The 25,613-nt window shown below is 52.1% G+C and overlaps 1 protein-coding gene across 2 annotated transcripts in view; it reads right to left on the bottom strand.

Annotated features, from left to right (window-relative positions):
* HDLBP (high density lipoprotein binding protein) overlaps positions 1–25,613 on the bottom strand; it is a 39,752-nt gene that overhangs the window by 2,936 nt on the left and 11,203 nt on the right. Inside the window, exons 1-27 of one of the 2 annotated variants that reach the window (XM_083849036.1) lie at positions 24,363–24,454; positions 20,753–20,820; positions 20,109–20,221; positions 18,986–19,140; positions 18,217–18,432; positions 16,366–16,572; positions 15,667–15,882; positions 14,609–14,815; positions 14,284–14,391; positions 13,659–13,763; positions 13,133–13,211; positions 12,306–12,445; positions 11,894–11,998; positions 11,523–11,636; positions 10,087–10,173; positions 9,794–9,925; positions 8,782–9,000; positions 7,723–7,944; positions 7,282–7,500; positions 6,442–6,580; positions 5,492–5,646; positions 4,754–4,858; positions 4,013–4,147; positions 3,285–3,428; positions 2,934–3,119; positions 857–973; positions 264–392 (exon numbers count right to left, since the gene is read on the bottom strand). In XM_083849036.1, coding sequence (XP_083705162.1) covers positions 264–392; positions 857–973; positions 2,934–3,119; positions 3,285–3,428; positions 4,013–4,147; positions 4,754–4,858; positions 5,492–5,646; positions 6,442–6,580; positions 7,282–7,500; positions 7,723–7,944; positions 8,782–9,000; positions 9,794–9,925; positions 10,087–10,173; positions 11,523–11,636; positions 11,894–11,998; positions 12,306–12,445; positions 13,133–13,211; positions 13,659–13,763; positions 14,284–14,391; positions 14,609–14,815; positions 15,667–15,882; positions 16,366–16,572; positions 18,217–18,432; positions 18,986–19,140; positions 20,109–20,184 — 3,717 coding nt within the window. In that variant the 5' untranslated portion in view covers positions 20,185–20,221; positions 20,753–20,820; positions 24,363–24,454. Of the gene's footprint in view, positions 1–263; positions 393–856; positions 974–2,933; positions 3,120–3,284; positions 3,429–4,012; positions 4,148–4,753; positions 4,859–5,491; positions 5,647–6,441; positions 6,581–7,281; positions 7,501–7,722; positions 7,945–8,781; positions 9,001–9,793; positions 9,926–10,086; positions 10,174–11,522; positions 11,637–11,893; positions 11,999–12,305; positions 12,446–13,132; positions 13,212–13,658; positions 13,764–14,283; positions 14,392–14,608; positions 14,816–15,666; positions 15,883–16,365; positions 16,573–18,216; positions 18,433–18,985; positions 19,141–20,108; positions 20,222–20,752; positions 20,821–24,362; positions 24,455–25,613 lie in introns of those variants that run through there. The other variant, XM_083849035.1, reaches the window with a different exon arrangement.

Genomic DNA, 25,613 nt, shown 5'->3' on the forward strand with positions numbered 1-25,613 from the left:
CACTGTATCCACCACAGGCAAGGTGTTTGGAAGAGGAGACAGCAGTGCTTTGGAAGCTGGAGGCAGAGCCTAGGCTTGCCCTCAGCTTGCCCAGGCCACACGGACCAGGACGGCCCCTCACGGCCTTCTTCTCTGCCACCAAGGAGAGAGGAGGGAGAGCGCTCTGTTTTCCCAGTTGAAACGGGAGGGCCAGACCCCAGAGCCAGCCCTTGGCAGCGCCACACTCCCCGTGCCCCCGTGCCCGCAGCAGAAGCAGCACTCACCTTTTCATTGTTGACAGTGGCCCAGGGGGCATCTCTCACCACAAAGCCCTTGGATGGGGCCTTGGACTCTTCATGGGAGGAGGGCTTCATGTACACCTGCATTGCCTCGTTGTCCACCACATCTGCAAGCTGCAGTCACATGGCCCGGTTAGGAGGTGGATCGTGACAGTTCCTCAAACTGGTGTAACCCCTCCACCCCCAAACTACACCTCATCATGCTGCACCCTGTCCAAGGTCACTAGCCTGTTCCACGACCACTGAACACGGTGTTTCTCCACTAGTTTGAGGGCCACCAACTCCTAGGCTGCAACCGATGCAAGCTGCAGCAAGGCAAGCATGCGCACATCTTGGTGGTGTCCCAACATGCTCGTTCGCTGTCCCCTCCTGGACAGCGGGGCCAGTCCTTGCACAGCCTGGGGCTCTGCAGCCAGTGGTCTGAGGAACAGCTGCAGACCAGGGCTGACTGCAACCCGCACAAAGACTGAGTTCTCTGATGCTGTGGTAGAAAACACCACATGGAGATACCTCAGACATCCAGCTCTGTGGTTGAGGAAATTCCTGCTAAGCAAATTCCAGATTTGCTAAACACTTACATATTCTTCCTCCAAGTTCAGGATGTGATCAATAGCTTCTTCCACGTTCTCGGGGAGTCCTGTCACGGTTACACAGTTGGGGTCAGGAGCTCCACTCTGGGGAAAGCGAATATCCACCTGAAACACAAAGAAACACAGGAATTACACCTGCACATCTGAAAAGCTACAGACGCCCTTAGTCTTTTGTCACTAGATTCACAAAAGAGAAAAGCCCCGATCCATTCACTGCTTCAAGTCTGTTTAGGAGCTCCGCACTTCAGACACCAGGGGATTCACCGGAATACACCTGGCCTGAAGCCTGTCCGCTTCCCCTGTGAGGAAGGCAGAGCAGAGCCTGCAGTAACAACCCACAGTCCAGCAGCCCCTGCTGCTCTCACTGCCCAGAGGCCCACCAAGCTGAGTGGTGTGGTTGGAGGGAAGGGATGCCATCCGGAGGGACCTGGACAGGCTGGACCCGTGTGAATCTCATGAAGTTCAACAAGGCCAAGTGCAAGGTCCTGCATCTGGGTCGGGGCAATCCCAAGCACAAATCCAGGCTGGGCGGAGAATGGATTGAGAGCAGCCCTGAGGAGAAGGACCTGGGGGTGGTGGTTGCTGAGAAGCTCTATACAAGCCAGCAATGTGTGCTTGCAGCCCAGAAAGCCACCCGTACCCTGGGCTGCACCAAAAGCAGCGTGGGCAGCAGGGCGAGAGAGGGGATTGTCCCCCTCTGCTCTGCTTTCATGAGACCCCACCTGGAGCCCTGCACTCAGCTCTGGGGCCCCCAGAGCAAGAAGGACAGGGAGCTGTTGGAGCGGGTCCAGAGGAAGTCACAAGTTCAGCCTGGAGAAGAGAAGGCTCTGGGGAGACCTTACAGTGGCCTTCCTGTGCCTAAAGGGGGCTACAGGAAAGCTGGGGAGGGACTCTTTGTCAGGGGATGGAGTTATAGAACAAGGAGTAATGGTTTTAAACTAAAAGAGGGGAGATTTAGATTAGATCTAAGGAAGAAATTCTTCACTCAGAGGGCAGTGAGGCCCTGGCCCAGGCTGCCCAGAGCAGCTGTGGGTGCCCCATCCCTGGCAGTGCCCAAGGCCAGGCTGGATGGGGCTGGGGGCAGCCTGGGCTGGTGGGGGTGTCCCTGCCCAGGGCAGGGGATTGGAATTAGATGATCTTCAAGGTCCCTTCCAACCCAAACCATTCTCTGTGCAGTGCTGTGGCAACAGCACAGGGCTGGATTTCCAGACAGTGTCCTCATTCTGCTGCAAGCATCCTTTCCATCAAGCCATCAGCAGGAGGCACAATAAGTTTTCTATCTCCTCCACAGACAGAGTAATCCTGGCTGACGACCATTTTATGTAATTGGCTTAGTGTTTCCCGTACACAGCCACTGAGGTTTCTTCCAGCTTGCCTTCCAGATGGCTGCAGGGAAGTCACACAAGATGGGACCAAAACCAAAGGCTGCTCATTTCAGAACAAACCAGCTTGTTTCAGCAACCAAGACCTGCCAAGATGCAAGTCCCAAAGGCTCATCACTCTGAATTCATGTTCATTAACGGTCCCTGTAGTAAATCACTCTGCTACTGCCACATGCTGTCAGGGATGCAGGCCCCTGCCCTTCCCAGGCTGAGCTGGCTTTGCCAAAGCCTTTCAGCTTCCAGCAGCCAAATCTGGAAACCTGAAAGTGTATTTGGGAATCTGAGTCACAGGAATCAACGCTGGCTTAGACAAAGAAATCCACAGGATCTCCTCTGAGCTGAGCTCATGCTAAGGGGCTCTGGGTACAGTTCCCTCCCACAGCTCCCCAGTGCCAGTGACTGGCCAATTCCAGTATGTGGAGCAGCTCACTCAGCCACCTCTCCCTTCAAATGACTATCTGGGACCCCATCTGGAAGAAATTCACTGAAAGGGGACTTTGCTCCTACATTTGCAATGACACCTTGAGGGAAGCAGAACAGCACTGTTTTTTCTTTGCTTCTGTTCCAGCTGGAGGTGCTCAACAGGCACAAGAAACAAGGACCACAAGATGTGAACCTGGCACTCCTGAATTCAGACCCTAGTACCAAACAGCTCCCCCAGCCCGTGCTGCCCCACCGCTCACCTTGAATTCATCCATGATTTTGCGGATGGCTTTGCCACGTGCACCAATGATGCGTGCGTGAACACGGTGGTCCAGAGTCACATCCTCAGAGACCATCTGCTCCAGCTCGCCAACAATCTTCATGATGGCATCCCGGGCAGCCTCAGCATTCTTCTCATAGCCAGTGATGGTGATCTGGTCTTGGGCCTGGGGCACATGGAAGCACGTGAGTAACCAAGCTCATAAGCAGCTACGCAAAACTCCCTGCTACTCCCTTTTACCCTCCATCTCATTCAATAGCAGCACAGGGAAGTCAGAGCCCAAGCTCAGAGACAACCAACAACCCCCTGTGTGTCTCCTCTGCCCTCTCACCTGGCTTTCATCATCCTTGTCAGGGAACTGGATGTTGACCTCATGCTCTGTGCGGATCTGGGTGATCACTGCTCCCTTACGCCCAATGATTTTAGGGTGATACTTGGGATCCACAGTGACTGTCAGCTTGAAGCTTCGCAAGGCCTGGAAAGAGAGAATCAGAGTGAGGCACACCAGCAGGGAACACACCCTGGCTGCTCCACTGACGGCCACAGAAGTCCCAGCATTCCTTTTGGCTTCTGAGATTCATGGGACAGATTCTGCAAGGTCCTGCCTGAGTGCACATGGCTATAGAAGAGTACCCAGAACATTCATCTGCAGGGGCCTCGTGCTTTTTGCCAAGTTCAGCAGGAAACTACAGGTAGGAAACAACTACCCAGATCATCCCTCACACTATTTGTTCAGAGCTGGGACAAGGGTTCACCAGACGAGGTACAAAGAGACTCTAGCACAGTGAGGCTCCTGCCCTGCGCCATCTCAAAGGGATGTGAAGGTGAGAGAGCGCCCTGGGCAGTTCAGAGTTTCCTAAAGTAGAATCCCAAGACTCTCCTGTTAGTTCATATTAAACAGGCTATATTTGGGTAAGCCACTGAGTCCCCCAGACCTGCAGAGCAGTGAAGGGTGCTATTAACAGGAGAAGAGTTCCACAGGTCTGTACAACTTCTGAAGGTAACACCCAGAGGCTGAAGCCTTGCTCAGCTGGAAGGAAGGACAGGCACAGGCCTTACCCGATCCTCTTGTTCAGCCTGCAGCTCCTTCACTCTTTCCAGCAGCCCAGTCTTGGCACGGTCCAGGTTGGTGGCCAGCCCAGTGATGGTGATGACATCTGACTGCAGCTCAGGAGCAGGGACCTGGATGTTTACCTGAGCAACAAGTAATGATTATCACTTTGTACCGCTGCTCACTGCACTTCTCACTGATCCTCTCTGCTACCAAGAACAGCTTGCATCTAGCCCGAACCCTGTTCCTTCAGCCATTACCAACATCAGATTGCTTTGCTGCAGGACTTCAGGACCTGGCAGTCTCTGTACCAGCCTGGAGAGGCTAGGAAACAAACACGCGTTCAACAGTGCTGTCTGCAGCCAACCTGCACCGGCCCCAAGAGCAAGAGGTCCACAGTCCCTGCGGGCTCCTGGGGAATTCTTCCAAGCAGGCGGGCATGGCCGAGCTGTATCGCATGGCCAAGGAGGGAAAACAGCTCTCGCACTGGTAAGAAATCCGGATAGGCCCCAACAAGTCCTACAACACTCACGACACCAATTCCCGTCATACAGCTTCATCGTGAAACCTAGCAAGCCCCAGAGCCAAGGAGTTCATTACACAGGTCTCACTTTCTTATTACACAGCCTGTATTCTATGGTTAAGCCAAGATGGTCCTGAGTAAGTCACAACTGATTGCCAACACCATAAATGTGGTCATTTACAGATTCTCCGGTACGTGGGATTAGGGAGGAAGGGCAACGACTTACTTCAAACTCGTCCATCATTTTACGGATCCCACTTCCTTTCTGGCCAATGATGTAACGGTGAAGATCAAAGGGAACTTCCACTTCAATGGTGACAGGAACCAGAGCCTAGAGGGATGGGAACAGAGTTTGCCAGTTGAAAGACTTCTCCTTTCTTTCAGTTTGCCCTACACTTGCTCAAAAGAATGCGTTGCTGGAGTGAGGTACGTTCCCTTGTCAGGGTACAAACTCTGCAGGAGAGAGCAGCTGCAAACACCAAGATGACCTGTGGGGTGCTGTATGTTTTTTTCCAAACAAGTCATCTAAAAACCCCCTCTGGCGTCAGAGGCTGTTCTCATATCCTTGGCTTCCACCTAGCAGAAACTTGGATGACATCACTAGAGGAGAAGCATGGCAAGGTCTGCTGAAGCTGGAATGATTCAGCCTAAATCACGCTGTATCTCATCCCAGCCCTGCTTCATAAAAAAGGATGTCATGCTTTTCTGGCAAGTGACTTGGGGCTGCTTGCAGCTGTAGCAATTGCTAGGTCAGGCGCAGTGATTCAAGCCACCTGGCTAAATTACAGAGCAATTGGAGAACTTCCTTTGAGCAACACAGACCTTCTCCACGGTTAGTGTCAGTGACCACCTGGACAGCAACCTTGACTGAACAGTTTTTATTACCATCACTACAGCATGCAGCGAGCTTCTTGCATCAGGACGTGACTACATTATAAGGTTAAAGGGTTTGGAAGCCACGTACCTGCAGCGCCTCCTTTGCTGCCTCACACTTCTCCCTGCGGCCAGAGATGATGATGATATCACACTTCTTTGGAGAGCTGGGGTCTCCATCCTTCCCATCCTTGCCTTCCCCACCCTCCTCGCCATTCTCCTGCACAGCTGGCTCTGCGACAGGGGCTGAAAACATGGAAAGCCTCAAGTTAAATAGACAGAGCCCCCTCCTTGCTGAGCATCTCCCCCTCCAGATCCTCAGGCTCAGCCTGGTCACGAGATGCCAGACACTACAGCCTGCGATGGAAGAGGTTACTCCTGACACAGTCAGCTTGCCATGGCTTAGCCTAGACTGAGCAGAACAAGAACATCCCCTGAGAAGGTCTCCTCCACGCCTCTCTGCACAGCACTCATATTGCCTTTGCCCGCGTGGGGAGGACCTGCAGTTGTACTCTGGAAGTAGAGGCTGTGCTCCTACGGCAGCAGAGGCAATAAGGCTGGCAGTTCCTTCAGCAACAGGGAATTTCACTAGCACGGCGCTGGATGTTACAGCGGGACGGCTGGTTGTAGACCAGACTACTCAACAAAAATAGGCAGAGCAGGCCCCAGGCCAGCAGGCCCCAGCTGTGCTGAATTCAGTACAGCCAACAATGAGATCACGGGAACTCCGAGAAACCTTGACAAGCCTGCAGAGCAAGAGAGCAGCAGCAGGATCTGCTTTTGGCTAGGACAGCTCCTCGTGCTCCCTGCACTCTGTGGTGAGAACATATTCAGAACTCACAGGTTTGCATTTTTACCCCCTAAAAGTGGCCCCTCTTCCCAAGAGGACACGGTTGATTCCGAGCCCAGATCCAAGGACGCTGCAGGGAACACCTGGGGTCACTTCTCCACAGATTTTAAGCAGAGCTTCTCCACTGATCAAGTGTAGACTACACATCTGATCACCCCAACTGCCATGTGAACATGCATCCATGGGTATACCTGGGTTCTCCTCCCTGTCAGGGAATTTGATCTGGACACCATAGTCCCGGGTGATCTGCTGGATCCGGGATCCTTTGGGGCCCATAATGGAGCGGTGGAACTTTTGTGGGATGGTGCATTCGATTGTCACTTGAGCTTCCTGTGAGAAAGCAGAGTTGCTCTATTGCGACGCAGCCTCTTTCACTGCAGCAAACAAGATGCTTGCGCGTGGTGAAATCCATAATGGACACAGTGAGGTGTTGGGAAAGGTAACAGCTGCTGTCATGGAAAGAACTGAAAGTTTCCCAGAATCTTTCCCTCTCTCAGAGAAGTTATCCTGAGCTATTTTAATGAAGGCTGCCTCCAGCCCGTGATATTAAAGGCTTCAGAGACCAAAGGCTCAAGCTTGCTATGACTCTGAAGGGGAGGAATTAGTAAGAGAAAGGAAAAAGATAATGAAGGAAGGAAAGGAAGAGCAGAGGTCTGACTGATGGTTGTTTCCAAAACGCAGTACTAACAGGACAAGAAACCCCAGGGAGCAGCCCCTACCCAAGACCAGGCATGGATAAGCACAAGCGGGCTACAAATTTTTCATGTCTAAAGGTACCCCAAACAAAGCTCTCCCCAAAAACAAGAGGAAGGTCAAAGGAGGCAATTACTAGAAACAGCATTGCCATTTTGGAGCCAGCAGCCCTTCCCCATGCTGGGATCTAAAGTCTGCAATCCCTATGTTGACAGCAAAGCTTTAAATCCCAAATCTGTTGTAGGACTTGTTCACATAAAGCTTGGCTGTACAACAGGTTCAAGAAGGGTACAGCTGAAGCAACAAAGTATGGAAAAAACAGCTTTCCTGGGACTTACCAGGTCCTCGATGATCTCCTGGATGCGTTTCTTGGCTGCCTCCACACAGTCCTTGGCTCCCTTGAGGGTGACTTTGTCGCTCTGGGTGCCAGAGCGTGGGAAGCTGACCATCACGCCACCGTACTCATCAGCGATCTCACGCAGAACTTGCCCCCTCCGGATGACGAAGTGGCGGTGGTGCTTGGGGTCAACCACCATGGAGTCTTCAACCACGTTATCCTGCCAACAGATGACAGCAGCCAGTCAGCCCTGCCCTTCCTGGCCATCATCACCCATTTGCTGCACTCAACAGAAAACAGTTTACAACCTCACTCCAACAAGCAACAGCGAAGAGGATCTTCCTGAGCTCCCCCCACGCTCATGGTTCTAGGACAAACAGGTCCGCCACACTAACTCATTACGTCTTGCTGCAGTGACAGGTAGGAAAGTAGCAGTTCTTACCAGGTTCTTGATGAGGGCCTCCAACTCCTTCTGTGCCTCTTTGACAGCTTCCTCAGTTCCCATGATAGTAATCAGCTCCTGATCTTTGTCCTCAGAGGTTGGGAAGATGATGCGGGCCCCAGTGTTGTCACGCACCTTACGGATGTTGCCACCGCCTTTACCAATAAGGAATTTGTGGTACTCTGGCTTTGCACGGAGGTCCACAGTGTAACTCTTTGTTTGCTGTAAGGAGGCAGATCCACACAGAACATGTCAATATGCAGCAAATACACATCCGCATCAACAGCAGACATGCAGCTGTGTAACTGCACACACACAGTGTTGCATGAGGAAGGTAGATGTAGCTTGCTGTCTCAATCAAGAAGGTTTGAAGAAAAAACACTACATGAAAGATGTTCTCAGTGCTGAAGAGCTCTCTCTTCACTCAGCACAACTGGGGAGAATATGAGCACAAAAGACTTCCTGGGGAGAAGAGTCTGGGACTCACGCTGGGCAGCAAAATCATTGGCTGTCTGACTGCCGTAAGCCAGGCAGCAGATGGAACCAACCAACCAGGGGAATGTGCTCACATGCTAGCATTAAAAAGGGCTTTTTCTTGCTGTTAAAATGACCAGTCAAGTGATTCCAACTCAGAGCAATGCCTTGTAACCAAAGGCTCCCAAACCCAATTATATACAGAGAAATATAAGAACTGGAGCTGGAATTCAGAGACGAGGAAAAAAAGGAAAGGAGATATTCAGAGGCAGCTGTTTCAGAGAGGTGTGGCTATCCAACAGCATTCAAACCACAGCAGTAGGGAGCCTTAGCCCTCTGAGTATGTCCCCAGCCTTGGAAGAGAAACATTTCTGCCAGTTCTTCTGCCCATGGGGGAAGAACTCATTGTCACAAGGACAAAAGTGTAGTTTTCTTTCAATCATCCCAAGTGTACTCAAATCCCTCGGAGGAGGATTAAGCTGTCTTATGCCAGAAGCTTCTCAGCAGGCTGAGGGGATCATTTGAACCCTGAAAGAGAAACAGCTGGCCAAACCAATCTGCTCCTTCCCTTACAACAGGGCTCACCTTCTCTTCTGCCAGGTGCAACAGCTGTTTCTTGGCTTTCTCTACATCCTGTGCTGGGCCCCTGATGGTCACGGTGTCACTGCCAGAGCCCTCGGTGGGAAAGTGGATGTGGACTCCACCACACTCCTCCATGATGGAGCGGATGAAGCGGCCTTTGGCGCCAATGAGGGAATTGTGCAGTTTGGAAGGAATAGAGACCTCCACCTCAGTGATGTTGGCCTAAGAAAGGACAGTAGCAAGCTGTTAATTAAGCTGCAAAAACGTGTTTGTGCCTACCCTGCTTACCTTCCAACTCCCACATTACTACGATCTTTATGGAGCTACGTTAAGAAATGCCTGACCACAGAGGTTTGAAACTGGCTGCCCCTGATACATGAACAGCCACAGGCAGGCTCATCAGCATCATCCCACAGCACAGTCAATTTTAGATGAATTACGTCCTCAGAGCAAATACCATGAATGCAAATTCAGTCTCTGATGAGGAGATAGCAGACCTACATCAAGCCCTCCATTTGGAGGTGCAACCAGCTCCTGTCAGGTAGCACAAGTTTGCTCTCTTGTAACTTGCAAGGTATTGTGGGGAGTCAGCACTGGGAGACCAGCCTCCCAGTGACAGACTTTCATCTTAGCTCAGTTCCTTGCTTTGTTCACGATGATGAGAGTTGTCCTCATTAACATTGAGCACGTGGTATTTTTAGTTTGCTTGATCTCAGTTACAGCACAGCCTTCCCTAGTTCACAAGTGACACTTCAGAGGGACAGCCCTACTTGCATCCTGATAAGCTATAAAAAGAGACTTCCCTGGAAGAAGTGACAGATACCACAGGCATAAATCAGGGCTCTGAGCTACTGGCAAATTTTGCTAAGATCTTAGGTTTTAGATTCAAGAACAGACTGACACGCACTGCTGTCTCCTCCCTGCCCTCCCCCACTACAACCATTTCTTCTGAACTTACGCGTTCTAGCAACATTTTCAAGTCCCTTATCTGCACCAGGTCAGTCACTTCACTTACCAGCTCCTTTTGGATGGCAAGAATTCTGTGGCGAGCAGCTTCACAGTTCGCTCTCTTTCCTGTGATAACAATTGTCTCCGAGTTGCTGTTCTCTGCTGGGAGATCGATTTTGGTGTTGCTTTCTTCACGGATCTGTCACAAAAAAAAAAAAATCATTTCAGAGGTGTCCCACGTCAGAAGAAAGCACTTGGAGGTTACATTTCACATCATCAAGAAGCAGGAAAGAACAGCAAGTGGGATTTAGCAGCAGGCAGTGATCATACTGAGCACCAGAGACAGGAAAGTTATATCACCTTCTTGATGTTGGCACCTCCTTTCCCTATGATGTTCTTGTGGAATTGCTTGAAGATGGGGACAGAAATTGAAAAGCTGTTTTCAACCTAAGGGAGAAAGGAAGGGAGAATTGAACATTATGCTGTCACAGCAAGCCCCATGCCAGGAACTTGAAAAACGTGAACTTTGTCAATAGGTTTAGACCCAAGGAAGTTCTCTATACAAGAACTGCAAGAATAAGCAAAAGGAAGAGTCGTAGTGAATGGAGCAAAATCCAGTTGGAGGCCAGTCACTAGTGGAGTCCCCCAGGGCTCAGTGCTGGGGCCAGTTCTCTTCAATATCTTTATCAATGATCTGGATGAGGGGCTTGAGTGCACCCTCAGAAAGTTTGCAGACGACACCAAGTTAGGTGCATGTGTCGATCTGCTCGAGGGTAGGAAGGCTCTGCAGGAGGATCTGGATAGGCTGGACCGATGGGCTGAGAAAACTGTATGAGGTTCAACAAAGCCTAGTGCCAGGTCCTGCACCTGGGGCACAACAACCCCAAGCAGCGCTACAGGCTGGGAGATGAGTGGTTGGAAAGCTGCCTGGCAGAGAAGGACCTGGGAGTATTGGTTGATAGTCGGCTGAATATGAGCCAGCAGTGTGCTCAGGTGGCCCAGAAGGCCAACAGCATCCTGGCTTGCACAACAAACAGCGTGGCCAGCAGGTCTAGGGAGGTGATTGTCCCCCTGTACTCAGCTCTGGTGAGGCCGCACCTCGAGTACTGTGTTCAGTTTTGGGCCCCTCGCTACAAGAAGGACATGGAGGTGCTCGAGCGAGTCCAGAGAAGGGCAACGAAGCTGGTGAGGGGTCTGGAGAACAAGTCTTACGAGGAGCGGCTGAGGGAGCTGGGATTGTTCAGTCTGGAAAACAGCAGGCTCAGGGGCGGCCTTATGGCACTCTACAGGTACCTTAAAGGAGGCTGTAGCGAGGTGGGGGTTGGTCTGTTCTCCCATGCGCCTGGTGACAGGACGAGGGGGAATGGGCTCAAGTTGCGCCAGGGGAGGTTTAGGTTGGATATTAGGAAGAACTTCTTTATGGAAAGGGTTGTTAGGCATTGGAATGGGCTGCCCAGGGAAGTGATTGAGTCACCATCCCTGGAGGTATTTAAAAGACGTCTAGATTTAGAGCTTAGTGATACAGTTTAGTGGAGGACTTGTTAGTGTTAGGTCAGAGGTTGGACTAGGTGATCTTGGAGGTCTCTTCCAACGTAGATGATACTGTGATTCTGTGAAGTGCCTTCAAATATAGCCTTTGAATAATAGATATTACCCTCCTGCCTGCATCTAGCCAGAGATTTATCCAGAGCTCCATCATCTTGAAGTGTTTCAGTCCCAACCAAGTACAGTGACAGTACACCTGTACTTTTTTCCTGGGCTACCCAGATGCGTGGGAGAGAACAGACAGAACTTACCAGGTCTGCCACCATCTTTTGCATGTACTTGGTGCACTTCTCCACCTCGTTCTTGGGACCTCTAAGTTGGACAATGTCGCTCTTGTGCGCTGGGTCTGGGAAGTTGATGATAACCTGCAAGGGGTAATTATTGATAGTAAACTCAAACACACGCAGGAACTGCTATGTCAGACACATGCAAAGCTCAGGGAAATCCTATACATCCTTTGTCCCATTCAGAAAAGGGTAGCCACGTTAGCAGCCTCTGGCCAAGAGAAGTATCTTCTTATTCGTATTAGAGGGTCGCTACATTTATGATTTCAGCAACAACAAGACTAGTACACAAGTAAAAAACATTCCCTCTGGATTCCTCATCTCCCTGAAAGCCTTACCTCTGGGAATTTCTCCCGGATTTCCCGGATCCGCTCGCCCTTCTGCCCAATGATGGTCCGGTGGAATTTCTGCTCAATGATTAGGTCCTTGGTGCGTTCATTTTCCTGATGGTAACACAGATTACAGTTGAGTGTTCAGCAGGAGAGCCATATACTTTTATTTACCAGCTTGCTGCCTGACAGTTTACCTGTCAGCAGTGTCCCTTTTTTCTCCTCTAGAGAGGATTCACTCTACATTGACAGAGAAGGAATATGCAAGGGAATAGAAAAACATCTGTGAGCAGCAACTTGCACTTCAGATCATCAGATCCAAGTGCTCAGCGGGCAAAGGGCACACGTTTGCACCAGAAGTTATGTTATGAACGTAACAGCCCAAAACCCTGTGGCCTCCCAAGCATCACATCCTGCTCACCATACGGGAAGCGAGTTCCAGCAGCTCTTTCTTGGCCTGTTGGACCCCCTGTGGGTCTCCTTCAATTCTGATCAGGTTGCTCTTCTCATTGTCCGGTGGAATGCGTACAGACACCTTGTAGAGGTCCTTAATCCTGTTAACTTCAAGGCAAGGATGGTGGTGACACAGCCTGCTAGGCCAAGACTTGCAACAAGGTATCTTGATTATCAATGCTTAGAAGCTGTTTAAAAAGTAAACCTCTGAAAAGAGGCCACTGGGGTGGGGTTGAAACAGAGGCAAGTGCCTCTTCACTCTGGAGTTCTACAAGAGCAGATCTGTGCCACACAAGAACTGCACGAGTAAATGCTGTGGCATCCAGAGAGCAAAATGCTCGCTCACTAGAGTGAGGCATCTCTTTCTTCCGCAGACAGTGCCACGTTTACATCAGAAGGTGATCATTCATTTCTCATCCTGAATTCTTTAATGGGGAGAAACTCATTGGTATATTTCCACCACCCCCTATCAGCTGCTAAAGTGTAATTCACACAGAGTAACTTGAAAAAAAGTTAAATTTAATTCTCCAACCAAGATAAGATTTCCTCCAGAACCTAGCAAAGTCATCCCACCACTGTTCAATCTGTCAAGATGCTTTCATACATTAAAGCCACCCCAAGCACTTACTGCTTATTTATCTCCTTGTGTCTATTTATCTCCTTGTGCCATTACCACCCTAGAAGAGCAGACGAAACGTGGAGACACCACACTAGATGAACTACAGAGCCCAGGACACTACCTACAGAACACGGAGAGTCCGAGCATGGCAAAGATTAGAAAGGCACACCACTTACTGTTAGCTCCATTCTTGCCAATGAGGTGTCGGTGGAATTTGTGGTCAACGTTGATTTCTGCATAATCCATCCGGTTGATCTGCAAAGAATTGTACAGGGCTAGGTTGGATAGGCCAACCGTTCTCCCCTCTTGTGCCCTAAGTAACTGCCTGATGCCAGCATTGGCACTAACTCTCCAGTAGTCAGCTATAAGCACTCCTCCTGCTCCTAAGTGGAATGGAAACACTTCTCTGCTTTGAGCTGAGAGCACCATGCTTGTGAAGCACTTACAAGAACTTACACACCTCCCTAGTTACAACTGAACGACAATTCTTCCTTCTCTGCATCAAAAGATTTAAGACCTGCTGCTGATTTTTTAAGAATGCCAAAGGTGAGTTTTGCACCCAAGTGCTTTGTTCATCTGCTACACAACTTGCCTCCTACAAGTTCTGTTAAGCATGGCAAGATAGGGATGCGATACAGACGTGATACCTAACTCATCATCTCTGCCCCTTCTTAGGTACTGGAACTAATAACACCAACTTACCAGATCCTTGACCATGACTTCAATCTGTTCCTGAGCCACATTCACATCTTCTGTAGGTCCTTCCAAAGTGATTTTATCCTCTCCTTCTGTGAATTCGATGTGAACCTTGAGACAAAGCAATCGATTCAGTAACAATTTTCCAAGATGCAAGACAGGTCAATGCTGTTCGTCAGGCCTACAACACCTCTGCCACTAAGAGACGTTTTCCTTCCCACAAAGCACACCCATTATTCTCCTGCTTTCAGAAGATGGTTAACTTACAATTTTGGCCATGTCATAGTGTCTAGAGCCTAGGGCTTTGGCGTTGTCCTTACTATCTGCCAGGGCTTTGAAGAAGTTACTTGCCTAACCTTTCTCTAGATACTAACTCAAAGTGAGAAGCCAAGTTTAATTCAGCATTTCCAGGTATGTTACTATATCAACTAGTACCATATAAAGCTTCCTTTGGAGGGCTCAAGCCAGAAGAGTAACTTATGATGAGTAGTGTTTGCCGCAGTAAAAGAGAGGCTCCCTTTAATATTAAAATCTGCGTCATTTCCTCCCTTGTTTCACCCACACTCGAATACATTCTTCTCTTCTACAAATAGTGATCTGGACTAAACCACATTCTACAGCTGAGGTATACCTTTGGCATCTGCTGAGTTATTTTGGCCAGGTTTTGTCCTTTCTTTCCAATAATGAAACGATGAAGCCAAGAGGGGGCAGAGACCGAGGAGACGGTAAAACTGTTGGCCTGAAAGACAGAAAATCAGAGCAGCTGTTTGATGGACAGACTGGAAGAGATCTTCACAAAAATTCAGGTCCGATTTCTATGTTGCACCCTCAGTACTGACTTAAAGCAAGCAGCATCTCTAACAGCCCAACCAAGACCATTCCCACTCCGCCTGTCAGCGCTCCCAGATACATCTTTATGAGACTTTCTGAGAAGGCCTAGTCCATCCCGTCAGTACCTTTGCATAGACTTCAGTCAATGCCTGCCCAAGCTTTTCGGGCTCGCCTCGCAGTATCACCGTCTCCGAGCTACTGTCAGTGGGTGGGATCTCGACAGAGACTCCAGTTTTCTCCAAGATCTCCTGCAGGGAATTCCCCTTGGGGCCGATGACATATTTGTGCTGGGACTTCTTCACCTCCACGGCAATGGTAGTAGTCTTCTTTTTCTGTGGGGGCAGAGGCACTGGGGCATCAATCACAGGGGGCCGGGGAAGGACAAGAGTGAAAGGAAGAGGCAACAGATGCAGTGAAACTCTGCACCCAGGAAAGAGCAAAGCAAAGGCGAGCGCACTGGTTCTGCAGTACCCCAGCACCCTTTGGGCCCTTGCCCACAGAAGGCTTTGCGCTCACAGATTCACAGCTGACTGGTACTCTGTGGCAAACTCCCTGGGACACTACATGGAGGAGACCGCAGGCACACACACACAGAGTCTTGCACGCACGCACACACACACACAGAGTCTTGCACAACAGGGCTCAACACCTAGCTGTCCCCCAGGCAGTACTGTAACGCAACACCATGTAGGCTAGTTGGCCACAAGCTGATTATCTCTGCTGAAATCCAGACTGGTACGAATACAGACCTAACCATGAGGAAAAACAGCTCGACAACCCACAAGAAGGATATTCACAATGATGCTGGCTGTGGAAAATAAACTGGAGTGAAATTCACTCTTCAGCAACTTGTACTTATGTAACAACTTTGATGATGTGAGGTGGCCACCACTGGAGACTTCACACTTCGCTCCTTAGTAGCACCTGTGTGAACAAGAGCCAGGGGAGCTCTTTGTGGTCTGCTGATTCCCCCCATGACACAGAGAAGCGGGACGTCTGTCACCTCCCTGGTAGCATCAGCCCAAGTCCCACTCTGCTGAGTAAGACCCAGGGCTGCAAGGGCTGCGGAGCCAAAGCTGACACGAGGAGGATGTGATGGAGAGATGCACAAGAAGAACAAGAAGGGACGAGGGACTACAAACAGGTGGGGGGAAGCTGGGGATCTTTTACAGACCATCCATACCTTCTCCTCATAGATCTTCTTAACACGAGCGACAGCCTGGGCTAACTGCTCCTTTTCTCCGGTGAAGACTATCTCTGTCTTGTTGACACTGGGTGGAGGAATGTTGATGCGTGTCCCTGTGTCCTGCATGAGTTCGCTCACCAGCTTGTTGTAAGGGCCAGCGATGAAGGGGTGGTACACCTTCTCCACATCCAGCCGCTCCACGGCGCGCTTATCCTACAGGAGCCCAGAACAGACCTCTGTGGGAACTGCCCTCCGTAATACAGTCTCTGCCAGACACCAGCACAAGCTAAGTTCCCAGTGCTACCCTACCTGACACTCGGGCCCAGGCACCCTTTCCAGTCTGCAGGCTTGTAGATCTCCATCCACCCCCTTCAATCTACAAATCCTGCTGTTGCTACAGACGTTTTATGATATTCACTTCTGTAACATCTTGCCTTATCTCAGCTGGTACCTTATGATGGTCCATTTCAAATATGAACCAAACTTACTGGAATTCAGAGATGGTCAAAACGGAGAACCAGAAGTTGCAGAACCCAACATAGGTGCTCATACAGTCAGCAGCACAGTACACATCTCCGCTCAGACTAATACTAGCCACTGAGCGTGGCCAGAGTGGCTACAAATATCTAATATTCAGTGGAGAAGCAAAATGGCGCTCTAGCTAATACCATGAGTAAGATTACAGCACTGAGGTACCTGCTCAGCAGAGATAAGCAGGATCTCATGTCGGGCTTTCTCAATCCCTTCTTTAGTGCCGGTGATCTTGATCTGGTTGCTGGGGTCATCTGGGCGGGGGATCTGGATTTTAGTTGCAGTTTTGAGCTCCAGGTCCTGCAGCTTCTCGCCGTTCTTTCCAATGACAAAGCGGTGGTGCTCCTTGGGGATGGCAACTGTTGCTGAAGCCTGAAAACACAGGAACCAAGCATCTGTGAGAATCCTTGCCTACTGCAGTAGATCCACAGAAGCAGAGCCAAGGAAAGCAAGTTAGATGCTGCTCAGCAGTACCACTAAGGAGCAAACACAATGCCTTCCCAGCACGTTCTGTCTAAGGAACGATACTGCACCAGAACAGTTGATCTACAATACCTGTACACCAGGAGTCTAAATCCCACCTTTCATTCAAAACCCTTCAGTTTCTACAGAAGTGATACTCAGAGTTTGCAAAGGCCTTCAGGCACAGATGAGGAGGTGCCTGTCTTTCAGCATGACAAGCAGAAGCAGTACCAGACAACAACTGAGACGATGGCTCAAGGGTGGCGTTTATCTGAACTCTGACTGCTGCTAAAGCTACAGAGAACAGGACACACGGTCTGACTCCTAGGAAACAGAAATTCAACACCACAAACCTATTTGAGCAGGCAGACAGCTATGAGATGCTTACTGCTACTCACTGGTGTCTCCAATCTAACGCTGCTCCCAGGACTACATGTAGAAGAACCCTCACAGAAAAGGGGTCCCGAGAGATTCCCTCAATTTACCTTCAAAGGGCTGTTTTATAATAGTGATTTCTGACTTCTTCCCTTCTCACTGAGTTTTTATCAACATGCTAGCTTATCACTGCTACCATGCTCTCAATACCTGTAAATATTTAACTACTAACAGCAATTAGGCACTTAACATTCAACCTACACTGGAAAAAAATAAAAAAGATCATTTGGTCTTCAACTCTGTGTCCCTATAATGAAGTCAGCCAAACCTAGGAGAGCTGGGAATGCAGACACACCTTTGTCTGGGGCCAGGGCAGTAGGAGGTACGTTCGGGGACAGTTGGTCGTGTATTTGTGGTCGTGTATTTCAGCACAACCTGAATTAATTTTTGAAATGGACCTTATTTAGGGTTTGTCCCTTTCTCTTCCCTCTGGTAGGGTATGACACATGATTTGAATAGCACTGAAGCAAAACGCAGCATTAACTACCTTTGACATTACACTTCAATGCACACTACAAGACCTGGCTGTGATACAGCTTAACAAGAACTACCACCCTAACTATGAACTCAAAAATGTGAAGGTTACGAATCAAAACCTAAAGGACTGAAAGGAGAAGCAATTGAAACAACGGGGCTGTGGCTCCTTACCAGTGTGGCTTGAGTTACTCAATGCAGAACCCTGATCTGAAGCTTTCAGCTTCTGGCAGGACTTCCCTCTTCTCTACCTGTCATTCTCTCATCTCTCCACGTTCTCCTCTGAAGGACTACAGAGAAGGTACAGTCCCATTCTCCCATGCTGCTAGCTTCGTGTGAAGGGCCTGCTCCCCCTCCAGCACCAGCACCTCAGCATAAAGTCACTGTCTGCAGTTCAAGTGTTCTGAGATTGCAGACTCCACCCTCCATGCAACAGCATGGCCTGTAATTAGCTTTGAACCCTATTTTAAGCCTCATCTCCATTCCAAATTGCCAATTGTATGCTTTGAAAATATACAGCAAAGCTAAATTACTCATCTAATAACACTTCTTTGGCTTATAAGCACACACGCCCAGGGGTCTCAAAACATTTGCGAGTCTTGGGGAAGAGCAAAGATGAAGTGTGAAACAGTTAGATGCCCTCACCTGAGTCTGCAGCCGAGCGACAATCTCCTTCCGAGCCTTCATGACTGCTTCCAACTTGCCAGAGACCATGATGGAAAGGCCTTGGTCCTTTGCGAGAGACAGCTCCAGGTGAGCTCCTGTCTTCTGCATGATGTCAAGGCAGATCTTGGCCTGCTCGCCTTCTCCAAACTGATTCATGTCCTTGTATTTCCTCTCCTCCAGTGGCACATGAAACACCTGCTCAGCCACAGGACAGATGGGCACAGCAAGCAGTCAGTACGCTTTTGATTGCCAGTGCCTCCCTCCATTGCCGTACTGGACTCCACTGACATAGTAAATTCCCAGGTTCGTGCAACCCCTCAGCCCTTCCAGTGGAGACACCAGCTGCAGGCAGGGAAAGTGCAAGAGCACTTCAGCCGGCAGACTGTCCCACACCAGGGGTCTTCCTAAAGTATGGCAGGCAGGAGTGCTAAGCTACGGTGGGAATATTTTAACACATTAGTGCTTGTGGCTTGAATTCTGCAATCCTCCCTTCAGGCCCGCTCTAGCAGCTCTTTGTGCAACAGGGACTGAGAGCTTTCTCTGAATAGTTTTCCAACACATCCTTCCCCCCTCAGAGTGGTCTTAGGTCTCAGCTGCAGTCCTCCTCGCAGCCTGGGAGAACGTAGAGCAAAGAGCCTGCCAATCTGCCACACGAAGGATTTCACACTCTGGGGAAAGCGAGCTTCACTTCACCTACTTTTTGGAGGAAGGCTGGGCCAGGGGGAATAGGGCACCTGCTCCCACCAACCTGAGTGATGACAGAAGCCTTTATCGGTCGGATTTTGCTCCAGGGCCCAGCAGGTTCCTGGGCAGCTTCCAAACATGGTGCTTTCTCAGGGAGCGGAGGAAAGGCTTCCTTGTAGGTTGGAGGATCATTCTCTTCTTCAGAGTTTAAAGCTGTAACTGAGGGGAAACAAACAGGGTGAAGAGATGCTCTCCAGGCAGAAATGCCCCTGTTCATCACAGGGGGTGCAAGTGTGTTCAGGTTACGTGTTCCCAATGAACACTATGTGTGTTCCCTATGAAGGGAGAGCAAAGGACGTGTGCACTACTATTAATCCTATTAGGGTTGTGTTTGTGGAGCAGCCAACTCTGGAGCACAACTGACCTCAGTACAGTGCAGACCGCAGCAGATGCCATGACCAATCAGCCTTGTCTGAGCAGACACTTTGGATGCAGAAAGTGAAATGTGCAAGCAAACGGTGGCAGCAAACAGCACATTTCTGCAACCTTTGTAAAGAGGAGCTAATGAAGGGATAACAAGCTGAGCAGGAAGAACTGAAAGGAACAGAGCAAGGCTGCAAGTCTGAAGGGGATAAGACAAACGTACACCAGAAGGAAGGCAGGGAGAAGCACTATAGTTAGAAGCAGACTGCAGGGAAAGCCTGGATGGGGACCTTATGCTCCACTCGGCTGTGCGCTGGACTGTGCCAAGTGGGCCAGCTGGCAGCTGGAGGATGGGTGCAGAAACGCACCAGCGAGCCAGTCAGCACAGTTACACTGACGTCCCCCCCAGAACCTGGATGAGCAAAGGAAGAAAACGACCGAGTCCAACACACTGATCCCATGAGGCTCCCTTGCAGCCCAATGCCCCACTGTTGCATGTATGCTCTCCCATGGCTGACGGAATTGCCAGTCAGAGCTCTGTGGAGATCTGAGGCTTGCTTCCTCCTGGCTCTGCACTGTGCAGCATCACCTCTGTGCTGCCGTTGGTGGAAAGCCAGAGTACGTGGTGAGCCACCAATCTAGGAATGAAGAATGCAATTTCTGCACACTTGTGGTGAACTGGATGCCTGGAGTGAGCTTGGGTAACAGCAAGGAACCTTGTTTGTGTTTAAAGGCACATCATGGGAACTCAGCTGTTTTCTCACCTTTCACCTGCTGCTGAGCCAGGCCGCTGCGGTGTTCAGCGAAGCTCTCCTGGGTCAAAACTGCCACGGAGCTCATTGTCGACTTCCCACCCACACACAATCCGGGTATGCCACTGGAAGAGATGGAGGAGGCAGCACTATTACCGACCCCATTTGAGATGCACAAAAATTACCCCATCAAGACAAAGCACGTGTTACTAAATGCTCTTCCGGTCAGCCAGACGCTACAAGGCACCTGCAGTGCCAGTCACAGCTGCCCAGTTCTCTTCCTGGACCAGAGGGGAGCTCACAGCACAGCAGACACCAAAACCAGAGCTCCTCATTAAGAAGAGAGAGGATGTGCAACCTAAGAAGGTCACTGGAAAGGGGGACAACAGAAGTTGTTAAAGGATACTCTAATTAATCTATCTATTATTAAAGGTGTGCGGTTTTTAAAAGAGTATCCGAAGGTCCGGATAGTCAGTCCAAGACCACTGTTTAATCCTGCAGAGAAAATGAAACAGGCTCAGGATTCTACCTCTTCCTAAAGATGACTTATTTAAGTGCCTGAACTGCTGCTGATTTAGGGGTACACTCAGAAAGCCACTCTGATAAGCGTGCTTAGCAACAGCAAGATCTTTGGCACTCCCAAAATAGGAACTTACCAGCTAAATGGTCAGTAGCCAGAGAGTCCGTCCTGTAAGCTGCCCGTTTGTCAGCCTGCCAGCTTTTGCTTTATAGAAAAAGAAAAGAAAAATATTTATGTGGCTGCTCCAAGACAACAGGAAAACACAACACCCCCCTTACTGTAACTTCCAAGAGAGCACTGACTGTACTGTGTTTCATGCTTACATCCTACCCAAAATATTCTCATACCGAGTCACATCTCACCATACTTTACCTGTCAGATTTTACTAGAGCTACAGACAATGCTGCTGCCTGCTTAAACCTCTCAACAGGAAGCCTGGGGTAGCTGCTCTTCAGTCAGACCAGCTACAAGAGCAGCCATCCAGCATCAGGCAAAAATACAGTCAATTAGTAACAAATGTGCAAGACAGACATGAAATTTCAGGGTTGCAAGCAAGCATCGACATCTAGTCAGAGGAGACTAACAACCTGAAAACCTGCCAACAACACTGCCATCAGTCAGAAGTTAGGAATGTAGTTTAGTGGAGCTTTGGTGAATCAACATCGACGGCCTCGCAAACTAAGGCAAACGCTCAGGGCTATCCACACACAGCTACTGGCCAGTCCACCTCTCCATTTTTTACTGTAATAAGACGATACACCAGGCACTGAACTCTGTCTTCAGGCCTAACTCTGTCTGTCGGAAGGAAAAAAACCCGCACTAATTTACACAGATTACTTTAAAGGCATCCACAAGATGGGACCAGGAAAAAAAGACGCTGTTGGTGGGAGCTTTACATCCCCTGCATCTGGACCTGCAGCTCTGTTAAAGAAGCGCTCAGGAACATAAAGACGTAAGAGCCAGGACACCGCACACCGTCAGATGTACGGAAGTTCACCCCCACACCCTCCAACTGCTTACGTGTGCTCTTGCTGGGTTTGCAGTCTCCTAAACCCCAGCGCCTCCGACTGCTCATGGCACTACAGGTCCCTCCCCTGTGCAAACCCTGCACTGCTGCTGCTTCTGAAGTGAGCTCTGGCACTTTTCGGTAAACTGATGGTTACCATTTCTGGCCTGCCAACATGTCAGAAAAGCCGCCCAAAACCACAGAGTGTCTGATGTGGCATCTCACATCATTTGTATGCTGACACTGTAAGGGGATGTAACAGAGGCAGGAGGGAAGGAGAGGAAAGAGCAAAGAGAGCAGCAACGCAACCAGGCCATTCAGACCTCATCTTCTCTTCAAGGAAGGCCACACAGGGTATTTCCACCTATTGCACTGCCACCTGCTATCAAAGCAATGGAGCTAATGTTACAATTAATTCTCTAACGACCTGTTACTGCGAGGTGACGGCTACCAGTCAGCCACACTGCCTGAAGCACAGCTTCTGCAGCACGCAGAGGCTCTGCAAGGCTGGTACGTGGGTACGGGCGGCTAGTCATCCAAGTCATCTGCTCTCGGAGAAAAGCTCGACTTCTCCCTGCTGGCCATGCTTACACCGGGGACTACACCACCGTGTCGACGGAGCCGCCACAGAACCAAGGGAAGTGGCACTGCGCCCGTTGCAGGCTGTTTGGGCGAGGCCTTCAAGCAGCCATAGGCTCCTCCAGCCCACCACGTCGCTATCGAGGATGCCACCACCTCACAGCAAGCCGCAAGCAGGGCTGAGGGCAGGAGCCAGAAGCACCCCGTACATCACAAGCAGCTGTCAAGGTCTGGCTGGAGCCTTGCTCGCGGCATGGATGCGCTTAAAGCTCTGCCTCCTGGGGAAGTACCACCTGGTTCTGCTCCTCAGAGGAGGGTAAGGATGAGAAGTCAGTGAAACTACACCCGATACAGTGCTCGCCCGAGAGCCGTAACCTCCAGGCACAGCTGTTGGTTTCACCGTGTCCGCGCCAGCTGCAGAGATCTTCCTTGCAGTCAACACCTCAGAGAAGAGCTAGATATTCAACAAGAAAACTAAGGGCAGTATTTACCCACATGAATTTCTGCTTCGTCACCCATGCAGTGAGCTAAGAACAAATGTTATTCATCTCCAGTAACCCCAAACATCTGGTATACTGTAGGCCTCAGGGATTCATCCCTGGCCAAAATTGGAGGCGGCCATCAGAATGGTATTTTAAACACAATGCGAACAGCAGCAGCTCAGGCACTGCGTTTGGAGCCTACACCTCCTCGTCTTCCCACTGTAGGTTTTGAAACTAAGGTTACAGCTACGTCACGCGAGCGTGCAGCTGACTGGGTCAACAGGTTTTAGGCTGCCTGCTTCGTACACCGTCCGTGGCGCGGCCTTTGTGTGCCAAAAGAAGTTTCAGAAGTGTACAGCACGCTGAAATACGGAGAACAAAATCTTCCTGAAAATAGCCTCTAGCAAGGGCCAGACCTAACCACACGGGAAATATTTGTATGGAGTGAAAAAAAGGCGAAGTCTTGGGTTACACTGCCAATCCGATCAGTCCTCGTGGACAGTAATGGCGAGCCGTGCGGTATCTTATAGACGTATCGGCGTTCTGTTCATCGCAGGAACTAAAACCGGACGCAACTAAGCCTTGCCAAAACCAGCGGGGCCGAGCCGGTCGGGGCAGGCACCGTCCTCTGCCAGGTGCCGGCAGGCTCCGACCTCGCGGTGGCCGGTGACACGGGAAGATCGCCGCTGTGGGGAGCGCTGGCCGAGATCCCCCAGGTGGCCGGCCGGCTGCTGCGTGGCAGGATGGAGCCCTTCGCGTGGCTTCCTGACGCAGCGGACGTGGGCGCGCAACGCGCCCGCTGCCTCCTCGGACGCGGCCGGCCTCGGAGCCGGGCGTTACAGCGTGCCTGCCGCCCCGCCGCCCCCGGGGCTCCCCCCGTGCCCCCCACCGACAGCCCCGCGCCCCGCTCCCCGTCCTCAGGGCCGGGTTCCCGCCCCCCCCCCGCGCCCCGTCTCCTCAGGCCGGGCCCCCCGGGCGGCACCCGCGCACCTCCGGGGGGGGTCCGGGGGGGGGGCGGGCAGCGGCTCCCGGGCCGGGGGGAAGCGGCGGGCCCGGGGCCGGGCGGGCGGCGCCGCCAGCGCCACCTCAGCACTGCCGGCACCGGGGGCGGGGCGGCGCCCTTAAAGGGCCAGGCCCGGGGCCGCTGTCACGGGAGGGAGGGAGGGGGACGGGGGGATGTGGGAGGGAGGGCGGGCGGGGGGGGCACCGGCCCGCGGCTCCCCGCCGAGCAGCGACCGGCGCTGTGTGGGAGCGGGGCGGCCACGCGGCCTCCGCGAGGGTTCGCGGAAGGGGAGAGAGGAAACAAACAAATAAATAAATAAATAGAGAGACGGACCCGAGCGGGAGGAGAGGCTCGGGGGGTGCTGGCTCAGCCCCGGGGTTATTCACCCCGCGCCGTTTCGCAAGGCTCACCCGGCGCTGGACGCGGCGCTGGGGCTCGCGGCGCTGGGACTTCACGCGGAGCCGCCCTGCCGTGCCCCAGCCCGCACCCCCCGGGGCCGGAGCCCCCGCTCCCCCCTCACCCACCCCCAAAAAGCTGCCTGCCCCCCCCCCCCTCCGGCCACGCCGGCCCCGGCTCAGCACGGCCCGTCCCGCGGGCAGGGAGGCCGGCCCGCACCCCGCACCCCCCCCCCGGCGGCACCAAGCCCCCCTCACCCCCCGCTTCCCCCCCGACTCACTCCGGCCGGTGCCCGCTCGCCCGCTCTGCTGGAAGGACCGGGAGCGCTCGGGGGGGAGAGCGGCGCGGCGGCCTCCGCCGGGCCTATATAGGGCGGGCCGCTGCCAATCCCCGGGCCGCACGTCAGCGGGACTTGCCCCCTTCCCGCCCGGCCACCGCCGAGCCGAGCCGAGCGGAGCCGAGCCGGGGCCTGGCCGGGCGCTGGGAGCACGCAGCCGGGGGCAGGCGGCCGCCGCGCTCCGCTGGGGGCTGCGCGCCCCCCGTTCCCCTCACAACGATTCGGGCTCGGCCCCAACGCGCGGCCCGAGAGCACCCCCGGGGGGGGGGGGGGTGGCGGAGAAAAGTTCCAGCTCGGCACCAGGAGCCGCCGCTGCCACGTCACGGCGCCGGGGCCCGCGTCCCGCCAGCGGGAGCAAAGGGCCGGCACCCAGCGGGACGGGGCTCCGGGCCCGGCGGCTCCCAGCGGCCCCCGAAGCGCTCGCCGCTGTTCCGGGGCTTTCGCTCCCTTGGGTCCCCGGCCCCGGCTCTAACTCGGCTGCGCCCAGCTAACTCCCGTGCAGCTGGGCGCCGCAGAGCCCAGAAGGCAGCATCTTGCCGAAACCCCCTCGTCCTGCTCCCTGAACTCCTCCTCGTTACCTGGCTCAGCAGTGGCCCTCTGTGGGGACGCGCTGCCTCGTACCTATGGGTACCGTAGGTCCTCTGTGTACGCAGGACGTCCTGCGACCAGCAGCGTTGCCAGGACGTTATGGAGGTCTGAGTTTTTACCACAGCTCCCTCTCCCAGACTGTTTAAGAGGGAATATCCTTACACGTCTCTGTGCCTCTTCCTTTATTTGCAGTTGCAAGTGGCAGGAGGTTACCGGAAGGCCGAGGGCAGCTCACCACGTGCCACCTTCGCTGATGTCTGCTGCTGAAGGACAGCTGTCCCACGCTGCCCTCCGCAGAGGACTGAGACATTCCACGGGGTGAAGGGTCGGGGATGAGACCCCACCTTTCCTCCCGCATTCACTAAGTGTCCCGGGCATGGATGAACGCACATTCAAAGGATGCTGGAAGGCCTATTGCGACTTGATGCGCCTTCCGCCAGCACCGCACCATCTGCATCCCACTGTGCCCAGTAAGAGACTCTGCACAGGCAGGGCGAGGTCTACAGGGGCTGCTCAGCGCCTCTCAGGCTACTTGCCCACAAGCAGCAACTCACCTCCAAATGCTGGGTTTGGTAGCTGAGGGAAGACAGAAAAAGGTACCTGACA

This window comes from Anser anser, assembly GCF_964211835.1.
Source record: "Anser anser genome assembly, chromosome: 9".
In the NCBI taxonomy this organism is placed as follows: domain Eukaryota; kingdom Metazoa; phylum Chordata; class Aves; order Anseriformes; family Anatidae; genus Anser; species Anser anser.